Source organism: Centruroides vittatus, unplaced genomic scaffold, assembly GCF_030686945.1.
Source record: "Centruroides vittatus isolate TY-2023 unplaced genomic scaffold, ASM3068694v2 scaffold_1172, whole genome shotgun sequence".
Classification (NCBI taxonomy): domain Eukaryota; kingdom Metazoa; phylum Arthropoda; class Arachnida; order Scorpiones; family Buthidae; genus Centruroides; species Centruroides vittatus.
Genome location: NW_027122672.1, coordinates 1,509,476 through 1,531,742, shown reverse-complemented (window position 1 = coordinate 1,531,742; position 22,267 = coordinate 1,509,476). Strand labels below are relative to the sequence as shown.

General features: G+C 26.8%; 1 protein-coding gene across 3 annotated transcripts in view; it reads left to right on the top strand.

Annotated features, from left to right (window-relative positions):
* Nprl3 (GATOR complex protein Nprl3) overlaps positions 1 to 22,267 on the top strand; it is a 45,564-nt gene that overhangs the window by 17,604 nt on the left and 5,693 nt on the right. For 2 of the 3 annotated variants that reach the window (XM_067284380.1, XM_067284378.1), the window contains 9 exons: positions 879 to 954; positions 5,837 to 5,945; positions 6,020 to 6,054; positions 6,535 to 6,691; positions 10,443 to 10,549; positions 15,685 to 15,814; positions 15,935 to 16,133; positions 19,134 to 19,338; positions 19,431 to 21,584. In XM_067284380.1, coding sequence (XP_067140481.1) covers positions 879 to 954; positions 5,837 to 5,945; positions 6,020 to 6,054; positions 6,535 to 6,691; positions 10,443 to 10,549; positions 15,685 to 15,814; positions 15,935 to 16,133; positions 19,134 to 19,338; positions 19,431 to 19,593 — 1,181 coding nt within the window. In that variant the 3' untranslated portion in view covers positions 19,594 to 21,584. Of the gene's footprint in view, positions 1 to 878; positions 955 to 5,836; positions 5,946 to 6,019; positions 6,055 to 6,534; positions 6,692 to 10,442; positions 10,550 to 15,684; positions 15,815 to 15,934; positions 16,134 to 19,133; positions 19,339 to 19,430; positions 21,585 to 22,267 lie in introns of those variants that run through there. The other variant, XM_067284379.1, reaches the window with a different exon arrangement.

Sequence of the window (22,267 nt, the reverse complement as noted above, 5' to 3'; positions counted from 1 at the left end):
TATTTCATTAAATGTAAGTAAAAATTTGATTTTTGTTTTAAAAAATGAATTTTTGATTTGTATATACATTCCATATTGTACACAAGCTAAAAAATTCTTTCTTTGTAATTTTGTTTTGCAAAACATAAGCATAAATAAATGTTCATGATAAAGTTAAGATGATAATACCCACATCACTAAAATAATAAATAATTGACTAATAAAATTTTACTTGTTAAAAATTATTGTGTCATCGTCACAATGCTGGGTTGCAATTTTTAATCATATTTTTAATTTATTTAATTTAGAATATTTGCTCTCAATTTCAAATAATAGTGTCTTGCCCCTAAACATCATACTTTTCCTGATAATAACAGTCATGCCAGTCATCTAACTCTGTTCTGTGGAGAATTTTTGAGTTGAAATCATGTGACTTCTGCTGTAGACCATAAGTTCATATATAGTTAATCAGGATCTCTTGCTTCTAAGCCTTCTGTATTTGGTCTCAACTTTCATCTATCTAACATCATTCTTGAGATTAAGGAAGGACAGACAACCAGATGGATGACAGTGGGAATTTATAGGTGTACAGTTTTTGAAATATGCATGTGCAGTACCAAAAAATGTCATTCCCAATAATCTAAATAACAAAATAAAAAGTTTTTAACATATAACACATTTCATATACAATACTGCCTTATTTTATCAGTTTAGTGCCTAACCTAGGCATAGGACTTTGTACATTTTTAAGAAATTGGTGACTACATGATGGACTAGAGCACTCAATAACTTCAAATTGTTATTTTACTTTTGTTATACTTGTAAATATAAATTTTATGTTAATTAACTGTTATTTTACTATAATATTTTTAATTAAACATAAATCTTTTCATACATAGATAGTGAAGAATCTCCTTATGGAATAATATTAAGTAAAAGCCAATTAGCTAAAGATCTCAAAACTGCTTACATGGAGTAAGTATGTATTCATTATATATAAACTTTTCATAAAATTTTTTTATTATATAAATTTTATTACAATGTAGTAATTGATATTCATGAATTTGAAAAATTAACAGTGTATTAACTAAATATATTCTACTAATATGTATCTATGATGGATTATTTAGTATCATTTCATAAATTTATGATTTAATTAATAGAATTAGTAATCATTAATTGTGATAAGTATTTAAATGATGATAGAGAAAAGATTGTTACTTCTGTATCAGCTCTAAAATTCTCTTTAAATTAATAAATCCTACAAAATATTCTTGTATAATTTGGTTTTTAAACTTAAGAATTGTGTATTGTAAACAGAGATTGCTTCAGCAATTCTTCTTAAAATGAAGAGAATCTTAAAAATGTTTTATTTTTAACAGTTCGAACTTACTTCTGTTTATCATGAAGATATTAGATTGGATTAACATTGTGATTAAATAATGGAAACATAATTGTAGTGATCTTTAGATTATTTTACAGGATTTGATCTTTGCGAATATCTGTGGCATTAAATCATTCAAATATCAGGTGACCAAAAAGTTCTTGCTGTTTTTTTTCAATCTTAGTATTGACAAAGTCTTGTAATGAAATTTATTGTGAAATATAAAATTTGCATGCGATAAACTTGATGAGTATCATGGATGAAAAGTTCAATGTCACGTTGGGTCTACTCATAACCAAAATCAATCAATATTGGCAATTTGACTTTGCATTAGAATGAAAATTTAAAAAAAATTAAATATCAGTACTAGCATAACAAGTATAGTAAATGATATTCATGAAATCGAAAAACTAACAGTGTATTAATTAAATATATTCTACTAATACATATAAAATATTGATAAATGTTATTGACTGATAAAAAAATAATAATATTGTATATAGAAAGTAAACAAACAGTAATAACAATACTTTTTATTTTTGCATGAAAAAATTAATAAAAATATATTATAGCCATCTTTTTATTTGTGTGCCACCTTGAATGGAAATGAAAATTTTGATTGTTTTGTATTGTTAACTGTTTTATTAATAATATCATTATTTAAAAATATTATAAAAGTAATCAGGATATTTAAAAATAGTTGTACTTGAATGTAATAGATGCAAGTATTAATGACATTTCTATCACATCTGATAAGATATTTATTATATTTATCATTACTATCTATCAGATGTGATTTATAAACTTTGAATTTTACTGTATTTAATTTAAAATAACACTAACTTAGAATTCTAGATGGTTGCAAAGCCTTTCAATCGTATTGAAATAATATAACAAAAAATATATTTGATCTAAGATGACACAGTTTGCAGTGAGGGAAAAACAATGCAAATAGTTTTTATTCAATATAATAAGTCTCAATATACCTCTACATGAGCACCATTAGTAGCTTGCAATGTATCCAGCTGATATTCAGTCTCATGCCATATATTATTGAACATGTCTGTTGCAAAAATCTAGATAGCATCAGTGATTTTGTTTTTCAGAACTAAATTGGCAATTGGTGTTATGTGGCTTGACCTTTGAAATAAAATTAAGAAACAATCCTGAAGTGTAATATCTGATGATTGAGATAGGTCTATGTTTGCCTATCCATCTGTCTAATAAAGCGTCATTCAACTTGCCATGAACAAATGCAATGAGGAAAGACTATCATGCTGGAATATGATAAGAGTTGCAATTCCCAAAGTTTGAAAAGACAAGTCTAACAAATTCAAATAAGCATTGCATTGACTGTGTTTTCTTCAAAAAGGAAGAGCTCGAAGATTTTGTTATGAAGCATTCCACGCAACCCATTCACTTTTGGATAGTCGTGAATGTGTTCATGTAATATGTGAGAATTTTCAGATCCCAAAGTTTGAATGTTATATCAGTTGAGTTTGCCATTTAGATAGAAGGTTGTTTCAACAAAGAAACAAACTTCAGTTAGTTATTGTCTTCATCAATATTAAAAGCATGAACTGTGCAAATTCACTTTGACATGGTTTATCGTTTAGTTGATTGGCTTGGACAACTTCCACCTTGTTTACATGCAACTTTAGTAATCTGTGTAGAATCTTCAGTACAGTTGTCTTTGGAATGTGTAATTGTAATGAGCAAGTTGACTTGATTTTCCAGGACCATAGCACTCATTGTGTTTTTTTTTTTTTTTATAATATTGCCATTTTGATTTTAGATGATTTATGGCATCCTCTGTCATTTAACCTCAAAAACTGTTTGAATTATTTGTTTAGTGCCAAAAACTGTATCATCTTAAGTCAGTTACCTTTTCTGTTTAGGATCTATTTACACACAACAGTGATGTGACTGTGCAGTGTCTGCTCAGTGCAGTGATTTTTTGCCGACGGGAAATCGTCAACCTGGTTTTAAACCACGCTGTCCTGACTCATCTATCACAGCGCTGTGCAGTGGCAGTGGCGTGACTGTACCATGAAAGTACATCTGATGGGAACAATATTTTCACTGATGGTAAATTTTATTTTCCAAAGGATGACAAACATTTAATTGAAATTGTGTATCAACACCCTGTTTTATTTGATTTACCTGATTCGAAATACGTGGACATTGGGTACAAAATGAATATTTTTTTGTTTTGTTTAATAAAATATGAAATGCATGTTGGGACATTCGAAAATATTCAAAAAATATAGATTTGTCATCTCAATTTTTTATAAAGAGTATGAAACTCTCATTCTATTGATATTTTTTGTCCATGCTTGACGTACCCGCTTGTGGTGCTTTTTTGATTGCACTTCTTTTTCTTCTTTATTCAAAGATATAGCTATCATAGCCAATTCATCTTCAGAAAAGTCCATGACCACTCACCGATAGCACGGTCACGTCACTGTTGTGTGTAAATACTCATCACTGTGCCGTGCTCGACGTCGCTGTCACCAAACGGTCACTGTACTGGCACATCACTGTTGTGTGTAAATGTAATCACCCTTATCATTTCAAAATGTGTGTGGGACTTTGTAACCATCCTGTGTAATTCATGAAATTACTATCTTCAGTACAAATATTTAACTACTTTATTGATTTTAGCCCATAAATATTATCTTTATTTTCAGTTTAGGTTACAGTTAAAGTTACAATTATAAAATATACCATTAATCTCAATTCTTTGGGCTTATCATACATAAACAACCTTCTTTTATTATTTTTTAATGCCAAAATGCATTTTGGACTTTTTGCTCCTCTTCAGTTGACATTTAATAAATACATTTAAAAGACCCAAGAACTAATTATTATTATTATAATAACACATTCCTTGCTGGATATTTCTTTATACTATTTTTAACATTACGTGTAATTTAACATAACTAAAATTTGTAACTAATTAAATTTTCTTTCATTTCTTTTATTTCTTGGTTCTTAAAGTCACTGAAAAAATCTTTTTTAACTAAGTTTGTTTTTAAATATCTTATTATCAAACAGCTTTGTTGCAAAAACTTTAACCACTTGTTTGACACTACGAGGGCTATTTTTTAAATAAGGTCCGTTTGTGAATAAAAGTGAGAATAATGCGCAATCACATGTATGCATATCACAGTATGGATATGCTTCTGCTCCGAGCAAGCTTGGCGCGCGTTTTGACGTCATTTGCAGCCATATCGTCTGTCTGTATGTTGAGCTGTAAAAGTTTAAAATGTTTAAGAAAATTGAGTCTCCCGCCAACTGTGAGATACGATCTGTTATTCGATTCTTGAATGCAAGAAACTTGGCAGCAGCGGAAATTCACTGTCAGATTTGTGAAGTTTACGGTGATAATGCTATGAGTGACAGTAAAGTTTGAAAATGGGTAAGAATGTTCAAGGATGGGCGAGTTAATGTGCATGATGAGCCACGCCCTGGTTGACCTTCTCTGATTTCTGAAGATTTGGTTTGTGATGTGGATAACAAAATTCGAGAGGACCGACGATTCACGATTTCAACGTTATCAATTGAATTTCCACAGATTTCAAGATCAGTTTTGTATACCATTGTTTCGGAGAAACTGAATTATCGAAAATTGTTGTCTCGGTGGGTTCCAAGACTGCTTTCTGACGATCACAAAACAAAAAGATTAAACAGTGCTTTATCGTTTTGACTCGATATGATCATCCACACAGTCCAGACCTTGCACCCAGTGATTTTCACTTGTTTCGATACTTAAAGGAGTTCCTTGGTGGTCAACATTTCAACGACGAAGGAGAAGTGAAAACTGCAGTCATGGATTGGGCTTCTTGACAGGCGGCAGATTTCTTTGGTGTCGGAATTCAAAAAATTGTTGAGCGGTATGACAAATGTTTAAACAAAATGGAAATTATGTAGAAAAGTAGATAAAAGTATGTAGAATATAGAAAAAAATATATTTTAACGATATTTACAGTATTTTTCTTCTTATTAAAAAACGGACCTTATTTAAAAAATAGCCCTCGTATTTAACTGTTTAAATATTATATAAATAAAATATCATAATTATTTGATTAGATTACATTAATATAATTATTATTATCTAATCAAATAATTATTATATTTTACATTAATATAATTTTAATGTTATCATACATAAAATATTAGTTATGACATTTTTAGCATAAGAAAATAATTATTTAATGGAACATAATATGCTGTACTCTTAAGACCATACAATATGCATTGGAGTGAAAACCTCAATAATTTGGAATAGCCTTCTCCCAATTAATCTGAATTAGTGAGGTTCTAATGTATATTAATTATACAAAAAACCAATACCTTATAAAAAATTTAATATAATATATCATAAACAAAATAATTGAAACTGTATCAAGTTGTTTAAGATTGGTCATGCATTTTATTAATGTATTAATTTAATGATAATTTTAATTTTAGCTTGAAAAATAGGGGTTCTGTACATTTAAAAATTCATAGTTGGATAGAAGTTAGTTTTTGTTTACCAAATAAAGTGCATAAACTTCATAATAAAGATATAGATATTGATGTAAGTATCTTACAAAGTAGCTGTTATTAATCTATCTAAGTATTTCTTCAAGTTTTCTTTTGTTACTTATATAGCCTGAAGTTATAGAACAAAGTTTGACAGCTTTAAGGTAAGTAGGAGAGTAACTTTTAAAAAATTAATTTTATAAATTGACTCTTTTTTGATTAAATATTAAAGCAAAATCACCCTAATTGTTTCAAAGCTGAAATTATTTAAATTTTTCAGTTTTTTACAGAATTTAAATTTCATTTTTAAAAACAGTTTAAAAATATCATTTCATTTCAATTTTTCAGTTTAATTTTTAGTGTTAATTCTAAATTTCAAGACTATTACGTGTCTAATAACTGAAGTATTAAATTATTATCATGTTTTCACGAGAGCAATAGAATGTTTACAAAGTTTATGGCATTTTGTAAAGATTTATCATGAAAAAAAATATATATATAAAACAGTATATACATTTAAATAATAACAGCTAAACATATTTTGTTCACAAACTGTTTCTCATGAAAAAGATATATATTTTATTTGTTTAATAGGATTATAAAAATGCAGTTTAATAAATATATATGTAATTATATTAAAATAGGCCCTATCATGGAATGCTTCTTCTTGTTGAAGTAGAAGAACTTTTAGACTCATTACCTCACGATTCATCACCTGCTTTATATCGACTTATCAGAATAACAAGTCCATTAAAAAGTATAGAACAGTTAGCTGCTGATGCTGATATTTCATTACCACATGTGAGTATTATATTGTATTCAGTTTTAAAATTTTCCAGATTTTTAATTTTCTGATCAAATGAATTTAATAACTTTATTGGGAGTGCAACAAATTTTGCAAATAAATTTAATAATATTAAAACAAGAAAAAATTTCAAAAGCAATCAATTGTAACACAACAGGAATACAAGTCTTTCATGGCGAAGTTGACCTGTTTATGGAGGCTATTCATCTGTCTCAGTATGCAAAAAACTTTAAAAACTTCCTTTTTTGTAATAGCAACTTATAAAATTATATATTAAAATTGATATATGTTTTTATAATTGTATCGTCACCAAAAAGGAAGTTTTTTATGTAATGAGGTGGATGAGCATCCTCCATAAAAAGTTAACTCTGCCGTTAACTCTGTCATAGAAGACTGTAGTGTTCCTAATGAGTTACAATAGACAAATATCTATAAAAAGATTATCAAAAAAATATAAATTTTTATTCCAATTTTAGTTGTCTATGATATTCTTCCCAATTAAAAGGTGCTGTTTTTAGGACTGCCATTATCATATGTAAAAACCAATTGAAAAAGGCTAAATAGATTAAGTGCATATTGAATAAATAAAGAGGTGATAAAATTTGCTGAAAATGTAATAAGACTGATTTAATGATTAAGATAACCAATATATGGAAAAATTATTAATACAGGCAAGAAGCATAATAGTTGATATGCTATTCTTGTTTTTAATTAATGATAAAAGTATTTGTTTTATTATGACTAATTTATTTATGTTTTATATAAAATTATCTACATGTACTTATTAATAATACAAATATTACATTTTCTTGTAATCTCTCAATGATAAAAGATAAATCTAAAAACTGTCTATTGTTGTTACAGGTGAATATGTTTTTATAGATGAGTACTTTTGACAGTATATAACCGTCATCTTCAGGTAACATGGTGGATAGAATGTTAGAAATCTAGAGAAAGAACACATTGTCAAATTGTTCTTTGCGCATGAGCATGGAATATAAAAATTATAGATATAAAAATACAAAATAAATGATATATGATAGTTATGGCTAATAAAATTAACAGAATTAATATGCACAGAAATAATATTTTTAAGGACAATAGCACTCACTGATAAACTGTATTTCTGTGCATATTAATTCTGTTAATTTTATTAGCCATAGCCATTTTATATCATATTTATATGATGTTGCTGGGCAGTAAGGCTTGAACAATTCTACAGTAGGCTACAGTTCAATCTTATCTAAGAAAGATACAGTATAATCAAGAAGATTCAAACAGATTAAGGAGTAACAAAAATCACATCTGAGAAATAAAGAACATTGACGAGCTCATAATGGAACCTGAAACTGATCTGATGACAAAAGAACGCCAAGAACTCTTGAATAGAGAACACCAAGAAATATTTTATGTTTTCTTCTGAAAAAGAGGATTAATGCTGATATCAGCTCTTAAACATTTTTTGAAGAAGTGGGAGGATGTCAGAACAACGGTCATAGTATGCATCCGAACCAAGTTGAGGTTAATAGGCTTGGGTATCTCTACAATTACAATGCTATTAATTACTTCTGGAAAATCCTGAAGAAGAGAGGAAAGCAATTGACATTAGACATATTCTTTAACCCCCACAAATGGAAAAAACATGATTAATAAAAATGTAAAACTGTGTATATATGTATTTTTATTATTACATATAAATAAATGTAGTAAGAAAGTATATATTTTTTATTTTTTGGAATGTCCAGAGCGAATTAATCAAGTTTCCATAAAAACCAATGGTAAATCGATAATCAGTTAATGAACAATTCGGATAGTGAACAAAGTCTTGGAACGGATTATGTTCGTTAACTGATCACTCACTGTATATATATGTGTGTGTGTTGGCATCTATTTTGTTTAATATCTTGGGATGGAGTGAATATTAAGGAATGAAATTTGACATGGTAGCTTGGGTATAAGAGGCATTGATGCTATTAAATTTTGGTGATAGGTCAAGGAGAGGGGAGATAGAGAGTGGTCATATGTCATATTTCATGTCGGGTTGGACTTAATGAAGATTTTACTTGTTAGCATTTATAGATCCTCATAAAACTCATCTCTAACCTCAAAATTAAATCCTTTGCTATTTTATAATAATTCAAAATATATAAAGTTTTTATAACAAAATCTCATAATAGACAGCACCATATAATTTTTTTTATTTATGTATGATTAATAATTAAAAATGATTTTTAGAATAAAATCTCATAGCAGCTGGGAAAGGGAAAGTTATGCAACTTGTTGCTAGATTTTTTATATCTACAGTAGAGTGTCGAAAAGTGGAACCAATTGGGGACTGGGGTCCTTCCAGTTAATGATTTGTTCCAGTTTCCGACTTTGTACGAAAAAATACATTAACCTGTCCGATGTTCAAATTTTTCTCGTCCGTTGCCGTGCGTGTCGCTTCGTGTTGAATTTTCGTCGATTTTAAGCCTAACGAAAATTTTTATAATAATCATCGAGGCTATCGTATCGTTAAAAATTATTTCTGCATTTTGTACAAACAAAATAAATATATTAAAGAATATAAAAAACATGAAAATTATACTTTAGAAGTAAATTTAGTATCAAAAACATTCGATTCAGCACGGCACAGTCCGACTGAAAATCGTTCCACTTTCCGGCCATACCACTTACCGACGTTCCACTTATCGACGCTCTACTGTAATTTTTATGTTCCATATGTCGCCAGGTAGGATACCTCATGCAGTTTTACAGTATCAACCACAAGGATGGATGTCTACAAAAACAACTCCTAGACCCTGTCTAGCTGAGACTAAAACGAGTCAACATGGCCTAAATTTGTGAATGGTGTATGATGATGATGATTTTTATGTTCCATGCTAATGCGTGAAGAACAATTTGAAAATGTGTTCTTTAGATTTCTAACAGTCTATCCACCATATTACCTGAAGAAGACAATTATATACTGTCAAAAGTACTCGTCAATTAAATGTATTTACCCATAACATCAATAGACAGTTTTTAGATTTATCTTTTATTATTGATAAGTGACGTCTTTTGTTTTTATCTCATTAATCTCTCAATGATATTTGACATTAAAATTACATTTTGAATTTTAAAAATGTTTAAATTAGTAATCTGCATATAGTACTTTAAAAATCTATATTCAGTTATTCAGTACATTATATCATGTTATTACCATTTGAAAATAAAATTTTCTTTTAATCATACTGGAGACTTTAAAATAATGAAAATTTTATTTATTCTAAATGTTCTTTTCAGTTTATAGTTGTTTTTTGTATAGTATGTTTTGTATTTTTGTATATTTTACATTAAATTAATATGAATTAATTTTATTTAAATTTGCTCAGAAGTTATTTTTACTTTTATTCCATCAAATTTTATTTATATCTTCTTTATCTTTTTTATTCTATTTAAATGAAAATAAATTATAATTATAATATATTTTTTAGTTTATTGAAATAAATTTCTTTAAGAATAATATTAAAACAGAATTATTTTATTAAGAAGTCAATGTTTTAAACTATTATTTACAAATTTACTTTTTATTATTTGATATATTGTTGAAAAATATTCCATTTTTTAATAAGACAGTATCTATAATAATGTATTGAGATGAAATCAATAATGATAATAATAAATTTCTAAATTGTTAATAATGATTGATTTTGAATAAGTAAACTAAAATTAAAATATTTTCTAACTTAAAAATGAAAATTACAGGTTTTTCAACTTGTTGGACACTTAGTATATTGGGCTAAAGCAATGATTATATATCCCTTGTGTGAAAATAATGTGTATATATTATCTCCAACTGCTCCAACTAATTTGTAAGTAAAGAATATATATATTATTATAATAATAAGTAACAATTTAGTAAAACAAAAACAAAACTGAAATTTTAAAAAATTGTATTTTTCTTTTCCTACAGTGTTAATTTTAATACTTAAAAATTTTATTATGCCAATAGTATTGTTTGCTTAATATAGAAATTTTTAAAATATTTAAAAAGCACTTACAAATATGAATTATATTTGTAAATTAGCATAAATTTTGAAATTTAGATCAACAAATCTGAAAATTTAAAAAAGTATTGATATAATTATATTCATTATGAATGAAATTAATCTGCCCACAGATTTGTCGAATATAAATATCAGGTCAGTCCATAAGTTCATGCGTATTTTTATCTACAAAAAAAGCAGCAAAAAATTTTAATTAAATTTTATTTCAATCTATAATGTATTCACCATTATTTTGTACAATTTCTTGCCATCTTGATGGTAGCTTTTTAATCCCGTCTTAATCGGTCGGGCTATTGTTTGGGCATTATAAGATGATCTGCAGATATAATGGTGATCAGGGATGTCCCCATTTGATTTATCGAGGCCTATTACAGGGAGACCCTTGGTCTCCCTATCTGTTTAACTTTTATATTTATGATATTAATGATATTTTCGATAATGACGACGATGGATTCACGATAGGTAGTACGGTGATCCACTCTATTTCGTATGCCGACGATATTATTATTCTAGCACCGACGGCGGTTGCTCTTAGAAGGAAAATACGACTATTAACTATGTACTTTTCTCAATTGGATTTGACCATTAATCCGAAGAAATCTCACATAATGATATTCAGGAATGGATCAAGACTTCCTAAGAAAAATATGTCTTTCTTTATTGATAATACAGAGATTAAGGTGGTCAACGAAACAAAATTTCTAGGAGTAATTTTTTCACCTTTGCTTTCGTTTGAAAGACAGACTAAAGATATGATGGTCAAAGCCAATCGATTAATCCAGGGTGTGATCAAGCTTTGCGCCAAGACTCGTTTGGGCTCGATCCAAACCCAGTTTAATCTATTTCAGTCCTTGGTTTTTAACTCTGTGAGTTATGCATCTCCTTTGTGGTGTCTCTCCAATGTCCAGAAGCTAGAAGTTATACAGAATAAATTCCTACGTAGATTGTTTTGGTTGGATTACAAAACTCCGGGAAGTGTGTTAAGAGTGGAGACAAGTAGATTTAGTCCTATGGCGCTCATCATGAAAAGATGTTTAAATTTGATAATTAAGCTAAGAGACAGTGGTGGCATTACATTCAATCTTTTGTATCAATTATATAAGAACTCTATACAGAAACCATCTAAAAATAACTGGGTTTCTCTAATCTCTAAAGTGATAAACGGTTTTGGCTGTGCGTTTGAACCATTTATTTTCCCGTCGGATTTTGAAGAAGGAGTATATCAACAACTTATTTGGAATGTTCTTAATATATCTCATTCGCGAGACATAGAAGACACTCGTTTAAGAATATCACAAAACAGCTATAGTACGATATTATTATTTCCAAGTAATAATAGTTATCTATTCTCTAATTTGCCGTTTAAAATGAAGAGACTTTTTATTCAACTCCGACTTAATTCTAATTCCCTAATGTTTGATAATAGATTGTATATATACGAGAATACTTCTTGCCCAAGATGTTGCGCGTCCTTTTCCAAATTTCATCTGATTTGTAAATGTGAGAAAAGCCTTGAGTTAAGGCAAAAATACAATCTTATCAGTCTACATGAATGTGATTCGGTAGAAGCTATGTATAAAATATTTCATCGGGCAACATATCGTTTTGTCTGCAATTTATACAATTATGTTTTAAAGTTTTTTGATACTTAATTGTTTTCTATTATTCGTTGTGTTGCTTGTAAGCTGCACAACTCCCTTTGTAACAGGCTGGGGCCTTGACTAATAAAATTGATTTGATTTAATCCCGTCTTCGTAAAATGATTTCGGTTTTGAATCAAAATATTCAGAAATAGCCTTTTTTACATTGTTCTCATTCTCAAAAGTTTTCCCTTTTAAAAAATTCTGCAAACTGCGAAAAAGATGATAATCACTGGGAGCAATATCTGGCAAATATGGTGGATGAGGTAAAATTTCCCAGTTGTAGCTTTCAAGTTTCTGTACAGTTATTTTTGCAGTGTGTGGTCTGGCATTGTTATGCTGCAAGAGAACCTGCTTTCTGTTCACTAACAACGGTCGATTTTTTTTTTTTTTTCAATTTTTCATTTAAACGCTCTAATTGCTCACAATACATTTGAGCTGTAATTGTTTGATTAGGTTCTAACAGCTCAAAGTGAATTACACCTGACATATCCCACCAAACAGACAAAAGAATTTTTTTTGGATGCAACCCACCTTTTGCAGTCGGTTTTGGCTGCTTGTCACGATCCATCCTTGTCTTTTTCTCGTCACATTATTATAGAGGATCCATTTTTCATCTCCAGTAACCAGCCTACCAAGAAAAGGTTCTAAAGCAATATGGGATAAAAGAGACGTGCAAATGTTTACACGTTGTTGTCAGTTAGCTATTGACAGTTCATGTGGTATCCATTTTCCTAGCTTTGAAACTTTTCTGATTTGTTGTAGGTGTCTATGAACAGTTCCATGGGATGAATTTAAACGTTCCACAATTTCATCAACTGTTAAAGATGGTTCTGCTTCAACTAGTGCAGAGAGAGCATCATCATCAAAGTCAACGAGTCTTCCAGTAAGAGCCTTATCCTCCACACTAAAATCATTGTTTCTAAATCTTTCAAACCACTTCTGCACAGTCCTTGCACTAATTACAATTTGATTATGTACAGTATTTATTTTTTTGGCTGCATTTGTAGCATTCTCACCACTTAAAAATAAAAAGTATAAAACATGTCTTTTGTATTCGTGGGTTACTTCCATTTTAACAAAAATAAACAACTGAAATGTTCACAATTCTGAACGGGTATTATATGAATGAGATCCTTCAGAGTAAAAATTATCACATTAGACTGACATTTTTAACAGCAAAACAAGATTTTTCTCAAGGTCATAAAAATGAGCATGGACTTATGGACTGACCTGATAATAATTTTAAGTAAATAAAAGTATGATATAAAAAGAGTAAAATACATTAAATTTTAAAAAAAGTTTTTTAAAATCTTAATGAAAAAAAACATTATTAAAATATATCGCTTTCAGAAAAGTTTAATAGTCTAATTATTTTTTAAGAAAATAAAATCATTTCTACTGATATTACAATAGTAAATATTTTAATTATAAATGAAGCAAACTTCTAAACTATTTAAGTTGCTTCAGGCATACAGAAAACAAAACAAATAGAACAACTTTAAAAATAATATGAATATATTAATGTTTTAAATTTGTTCTAATGAATGTTTGCCTATATTCTGCTTTATTGGAGAATTTCATATTACAATTAATAAATAATAATGTCATCTGTAGTAGCTTTTCTTAGCTGTCTTCAGGTGTGAATGTTTGATTCTTCAAATTTCATTACATTTTATTGACTTTCAAAAATATTGAAGAATCTAAACTAAAGTTTATGATATATTGATTGTAATACAAAGCTCTACTAAAGTAGAATGAAGGTAAATTTGAAAAGTTGGAAATTAAGCTAATGAGTTTTGTCTTATTCTTTGCAGTAATGGTTAAAATTAAATAAACCCTTAAATTCTTGGCCTACTCTCAGATAATTAAAATTATTTAGAATTTCTGTTAAAGGTATCTTAAACAAAAATAAAGGAATATCATAAACATGAATCATTTTTAATTATATCATTTGAATAAAATTAAGTTACTTATTTGAAATTAATGAAAAGTTATATTAAATTTTGAGAATGAATAAATTATATAGCTTTAATATGAGAGTCAATTTTCAAATTTCATTGTAGAAATAGTTTTTTTTTTACCTAAACAGATGTTTTAATTGATTATAAGGTTAAAACAAAGTTCTGATAATATCCAAACTATTAAAAAAATTTTCTTTCATGAAAGTTTTGAAGTGAAAACTTTTTAACAGCTTAAATTCTGATCTAATTTTTAAATTTATTATAAAATTGGAATTGCTTTTATAATAAAGTAAAATAATTTCAGTTACATATTTAATTATTTAACAATATCAAAATATCATTTATTAAAATGTATATAAAGTTTTACTTATTTGCAATATATAGTAAAATATTTTTATCTTCCTATATCTTTTTCCTTTCAATAATATATTAATAATGTATCCAATTCTTCATAAATTTTTATTATAAAAATCCATTATGTCTTTCATATTTTATTGATATATATATAAGATTCTTTTTGAACTTTTTGATTAAAAATATCCTAGTCTTAAAAATTCCTTATTGTCTTTAGTGTAATTACAATGAAAATACTTTATAACAGTTAATACATTTGAAGTAGCAGACAAGAAAAAACAAACTGTACTTCAAACACTGTTGAGTATAACCTAGTCGTCGGGAAGATAGCTTCTATTGAATATGATTGTTCAAAAATTGAACATTGTTGAACATTTATTTTATGTCTCATGTATAAATAAAATTTACCTATGTAGAAAATATAAATTATTATATTATCAGGCTGAGATAAAATATAAAGAAAAATAATAATAAATCCATTCTAGTGTTTTGTAGATTATCTTTACTTATTTAGAATCTTGTATTTTTTAATTAATATACCAGACAAAATAAAATAATATATTTCATTCTCAATAATATCAATATAAATCTCTTACAATATATATATATATATATGTGTGTGTGTGTGTGTGTGTGTGTGTAAGATTAAATTATTTTGCAGTAAATTCATGTCTAGATTAAAGTGTATTCAAGACAAGTTATTTTAATTGCTAATGGGATAATTTAGCCTATAATAAAAGGGTGTCTCAGCAAAGGAAGACTGTTTTGTTCCTGGTGATTGGACAGAATAGAATTTTTTATACTTTTTAAATTGTGATAATTTAGTTAAATATAACTTTTGGTAATTCCTAAAAGACCTAATATTATCTAATAGCTATTTTATTTAAAACTTTTATATAGTTTTTATGAATTCGAAAGAAGAAAAATATGAAATATTTTAAAACAAATACTTTATTTTAAGGTAATGATTTAATTTTTTCAGAAATTCTCCTCTTGTGGAAAAATTTAGCAAAAAGTTTCCTGGAATGTCACTCTTACCAATGTTGTCAAAATTTTCACTACCAATATCTCTTAGTCAGTTAACTAATCCTTTAAATCTACCTCACCAACATGTAAGTTTTTCTATTGCATAACTTTATGCAATAATAAAATATAAAAATATTGTACTTGTCATATAAATGCATTTCTTATTTGAAAAAAACTGATAAAAGGTTGTGTTCTTTTAAAATTAGGCTCAACAAATACAAATGGTTGTCTGGATGCTGCAACATCGTTTATTGATGCAACTTCATACATATATAAATTTAATATGTTCAAATAAGATGCAAACAAGTACTACAATCTATTTTCAAGAGAACAATTATAGATATCCATCTATGGAAGAACCCTTATCCTTAGATCATGGAAGCAAATCTGAATCTGGAAGTCCATGTATGTAAATTAAGCAGATAAATTTTGAAAAAAAAAAATAATTCTTAATTTTAAATATTGATATATTTTTATAGTATTAGCAATAGAACTTGATATATTGACATTAATATACAGCTGACTCTTGATAATCTGACGCTTTTGTAATCCGACATGCTCGGTAGGCCCATCAAGGTCACCGTAGTCCCCGTCTCGTTACGTGTCTGCTTGCGCAGAAGGATGTCACAACATGAATCTCCCCACCCAATTCTTACACAATGACACACATTTTTTGTGTTTTCCATGAGCAGTTCTGCACGTACTGTATTGTTTATGCCTATACATACTGTATGTACAGTACATTTATTGGCTTCCATATTTCTTTTAATAAACATGTTTTAGTTAACCGAAATGGGTATTTCATTTCCATATTAACCTAGGCAGCATTTTACTCATAAAATGTAGAAATACTGTAGGCTACTGCTAGCAAAACAATGCCAAATATGTAATCACTTTCGGTAATCAGACACCCCTTTGGTCCCATACCTGTCGGATTATCAAGGGTCAGCTGTATTTAATTTTTTATTTACATGATACAATATTTAATTTCATTAAAAGACAGAATCATGAAAAATATCATCTTTTTTTGAACACTTGTTTATTTCAATAGCTTTGGATTATTAGACCCTTCTTAATGGCTTTGCTAAAGTTTTCGTGGATATGACATTTCAGAACAAAAAACCTGAATAACATTCTATAATTCGGATTTGAATGGCAGACAAAACAAACATACTCAACGAGCGATTATTTATTGTGACATTGTCACAATGCCGGGCTGCAATTTTTAATCATATTTTTAATTTATTTAATTTAAAATATATGCTCTCCATCTCAAATTAGTAGTGGCTTGCTCCTGTACATCATACTTTTCCTTTAACAACAGAGTCGTGCCAGTCACCTATCTAACACCTTTCAAGGGAAAATTTTTGAATTGAAATCACGACTTCCAGTTTGCATCGGAAGTTCATATATAGTTAATTGGAGCCTCCTGTCTCTGAGGTTTCCATGTCTGGTCTTGTCTTTCATCTAACTCCATTCTCGAGATTAAGGAAAGACAGATGAACAACAGTGAAAATTTATAGATCTACAATTTTTTCAAATTGCAGCCCAAAAATACGATGATTTTATAAGAATGTATACTGTAGATTATATTTAATATGTTATTAAAAAATTAAATATGATTTAGAATAAAATAATTAGGATAATCTCATCTTCAGAAACACTACAATAGAAAGAATATGGTTGGCTAAGCAATAGAACAATTTAAAAATCAAAAAGTTATATTAATGTTAAAATAATTAATATTTGATGATGATAATAAAATGTGAAGGTTTCCATAACTGGAATTGAAAAGACAGATGTATCATGGTTCTAATCTAATGTCTCGATTTAACAAAATGCCTCACGTAAATGGAACTAAAATATTCTATTGCTTAATGAAAATTCTCAACAGTTTTTGCATAATTTCAGTTAATTTTATACATAAATAAATAATTAAATATAAATATAACGAATTAAGGAATTTAACTGAAAATATATATATCACATTAAAAAAAGAACAAGCAAAATAATTTACAAAAAAGTACATATTTTAGGAAATGAATAGTTTTAAAAAATTAAGCAGGATAAAATTAAAAATTTACTTTGAAAATAAAAAACTTGGATAAAATAAGACAACATGTTAAGTATTTAATTAATCTGTCTAATAAATTTAAAAATTCTATCATATCCACATCTTTTCTGTCCTTTAATCTTAAGATGCAGTTAGCAATTAAGAGGCACCTGTTTTGTTCGTATTCACTTTTGATGTCATTTGGTCTTAAAAGTATTCATTATTTTATAAAAACTTGAAATTAAATATTTTAAAATATGAAACTAAATCCTAATGATGCTGTTGATTCAAGAGTTTATATTAAATGAAGTAATGTAAAATGATAAAACATACAACAAAAAGTCTAAATTATAGGCATACTCATATTTAATATTTTTTTATGTAATTTAAATATTCAGTTTTATAATGGAAAACTCGACTTTGAGGCATACATATATAAAATTTGTGTAGAAACAAAAACTTTATAGTTGTTGGTCATATTATTAGGTTAATATATCCATTCTTTGCCAAGATAAATATCTTTTTAACATATCTATTTCAACAAAGCGTAATGATAATTTTTTTTTATGCTAGTTATATGTCACTATTATGGTAATATGTTATATATGTATATGTTAGACTTATTAGCATAATTATTTCTACTTAGATTTTAAAAAATGAAATAAAATGTAAATACAGTACTTATAAAATACAATGCAATTTTTGTGAATTAAAATACTTTTATAGGAATAATTTAGAAAAATTTCAACAGATGGCATTAGGTTAGAAATTTCTAGTGAAAAACCTCTTTGTATTCTGTTACAATTAGTCATTGATGATTAGTTCTACTAATTTTTAAGTTTTGATTTAATTACACTCAAGAAAATTAATTACTTCCAGCTATGATCCAACTTAAATTTAAGTAAAATATACTGTAAAATATAATACACTGATTAAGAAATAAGGGTTATATTTTCGATGATATAACCCTTACTTTTTTCAGTATATAATAATTGATTGGTTGTAACAAAATCTTTATTGTAATTATAGAAAAAGGATTAAGAGTTTAATATAGAACTTTACTGAAACATGTAGATAATATACAAAATTGGACTTAAACTTTAAGAACAGATTATATAAACTAAGTCAATTTGTTCAAATATATTTGAATTCATTCCCCTACAGTATCAAGTTTTTTAAATCATTAAGATGGTTTTACTATAATTCTTATCAAATTTCTTAATTATGATGATAATCTTCTGTGAATTTAATTTTATTACACTATGTTAGATAAAGATATTAGTATTTTCATGAATAATTCATAAACATAAAGAAAAAACTCTTTTTCAATTTGTCAAATTTATCCTAATTAGTTCCTAGTGAAGAGTCACTGACAACAAGTCCCAATCAGCGAACGCCAATTTCAGAAATATCTTCAAAAGGTGGATCAGAAGAAGATCTTTCATGTCACGAGAAAACAGAGATCATGCTATTGTGTGGTCTCTCACCATCAGAAAGAGAGAGTATATTGTCGGTTCCATCAGCTAACAACATTGATGATCTGAAACTTTTTGCGCGGTAAAATATTATTTATTAATTTTCAAAATAGTCTTTTAACAGATATTATGTAATTATTATATATATTAATATAATATTAATATATATTTCAGATTATGTAGATATTTTAGAGGAGGTCATCATTTAGAAGAAATTATGTATTACGAAAATGTACGAAGATCACAACTTCATACTCTACTTGATAAATTTCGTGATGTTCTAATTACTTGTCCCCATGAAGATGCTGCGGTTGCTGCATTTTATGGAAAAACATGATAGTAAATTTAAGTTTATTTTTCTTTTGTTATGTAAACAGCTATTGTAGATTGAGTTTCATCTTTCTTTAAAAATTTTATAAAAAAAAGAATAACACACAGAGAGAATTCTTAACTACAAGTAAGATAATTACAAAATGATCTGGCAGATTATTTATTAGGTTAAATAATCTGGAGGATCATTTAGCAACACTAATTGAATCAGGTTATTGTATATGTCATTATACAAGTAAGACAATCTTCTCAAATGTTTCTTTCTGCATTGACTTAAACTAAAGGAAGAGAAATTCAATCAAAATATTATAAAACCAAACTTTTACAGATGACAAATATTCACTTTGCTATCATTTGTATATTTGAATTTGATATGGAAGTTTTGATATAAATTTCATAAAAACACATTCAAAATGGGATATACATGGCTGTGTAAATATGTAATTTGGACAAATTGTCTGCTCTCAGACATTAATGTATTATATTTTTATACCATATTGGTATAATATAAGTAGTAATTTATGATTTTCTTTTTCTTATTATTTAGTATAGGTGATAAAAATGAGTTTTTATATTAAAATCAAATCATTTTTGATTTGAAATAATTTATTGAAACTTAAGATATTATTTTTAATATAGATAATATTCAGTAGTAGTTTTTTTCTTTTTTCAAAATATTATTTATTAATATGATATTTTACACTTAAATATCAAAAAATATAAATTTTGTTTTCATTTTAATATCCTTAAACATTAAGGTTTTGTAAATCATAAAAACCAAAGCAATAAAATGAAATGAATTCTAAAGAAAAGAACAATTGAATACAATTTAGGTTTCATTTATATTGTAAATATTAGTATAACATTTACAATGAAAATGAAATGTTCTAAATAATTTTAACCTGAGTAAGCTCATTAACTAAAATGCTAATTTAGTTAAAATAATGATATATGGTTTATTTTAAATAAATTAAATAGAAAAACAAACTTTATGTATATTAAACCTAAAATTTATTTTTGTGAATATTAGAGATAATATACAATTATGAATAAAATCAAAATAGAATATTTTGTCAATTTTTCATCTTATTTATATATAATATATTTTCTTAAATATATGAATTAAGAACAAGATATTTTAACAAGGCTGTAGAGTTGATAAACAAATGCTTCAACTCCTGTTTTATGGCACCTCTGACTCTGATTCCATTATTTATATAACATTATACATACAAACTAAATAATAAATACACTAATTATATACTTTTTATATCAATTGAAAGCATACAATATACAAGGCATTTGATTGCTGTCATCATGAATAATTAGACTATTTTTTAGAACTATAACCTGTTAAAGTTTGAGTCTAAAACCTATAGCTGTGCCATTTTTTATATTATTTATTAAAGAAATTACAAACATTAGGTAGGCATAAAGCTCAAAGAAGAGACAAAACTTAGAAAATAAGAACAGCAAGTGTATATTGTTATTAAAGCATTATAAACTTTTAAAGTAATAGGATATAACAGAAAGAAACTATAAAAGAAAATCAGGAACATCTTTCTCTATCAGTTCTCTTACTTTTCAAGATTAAAGAATTGTTTGGATATAAAATATAACCTGAAAAAATAAGTTAATAAAGTTGTTTTCTGTGAAATAAGAAATTTTAAGATGTAATAAATTTAAATTGTAATATAAATAATATGAGTTGAACTCCAGAACTGATTTCAACTCCAACTCCACAGCTGTGATTTCATAGCCCTGTATTTTAAAAAATACATTTTAAGATGAAAATATATAATTGCATGGATTTTTAAAATATTTAAAAATATTAGTTTAAACAAGCAATTATGGTAAGATGCAATAATAATTAACCACACATATCTGTATATTCATATTTGTTTGAAAATATGAATTGAAATTAAATATTCACCAGTTTCTTTAATTTGATAGATTATATTTTAAAAAAATTAAAATATCTTTTGATACTGTTTATATTTTATGAAACTGTTTGTTTAAGAAATTTATTTTGTGTTATTTCTCTTGATAAAAATAAACATGTTTTATACAAACTGCTTTTGTTTTTAATCATTCGTTACAAAACAAGTATTAATTTAAACGTTATATCATAAATAAGTGAAAAATAATATAATAATTTACATTTATTTAAATGATTTTACTTTAATATATTGATTCTTCAATTTTTCTCTTTATATATCACTTAGAATTTTTGATTCTGGGAAAACTATGCATAATTTGGAATGAAGAAGCATGTAAGAATCAAAAATAATGTGTTTTTATAAAGTAAATAGCTGCATGTAAGTAAGAATGAGATTTAATAATTTCTTGAGAAATAAGTTGCTGGTTTGTTTTCTGAATTGACAGTTTAACAATTTTAAATTGTATAATTGAAAACGATTCTAAAGGTATAGAAGCAAAGCATTTCAGTTATTGAGCAGTTTTTAGTCTATCACTTATCACTCACATATTAAAAAATAGAGAAAAGAAAGGAAACATAATAATTGCATATGTTTCCAATTAAGACTGTTATTAATTATACTGGCATATATTTAATTTATTAATTTTATTGTAGTAATAAAATAAAAGTTTATAATTTTAATAGAAATATTAAAATTTCTTCTCTATTATTATTGTGTGTACAAACTATTTTAATAATTTTT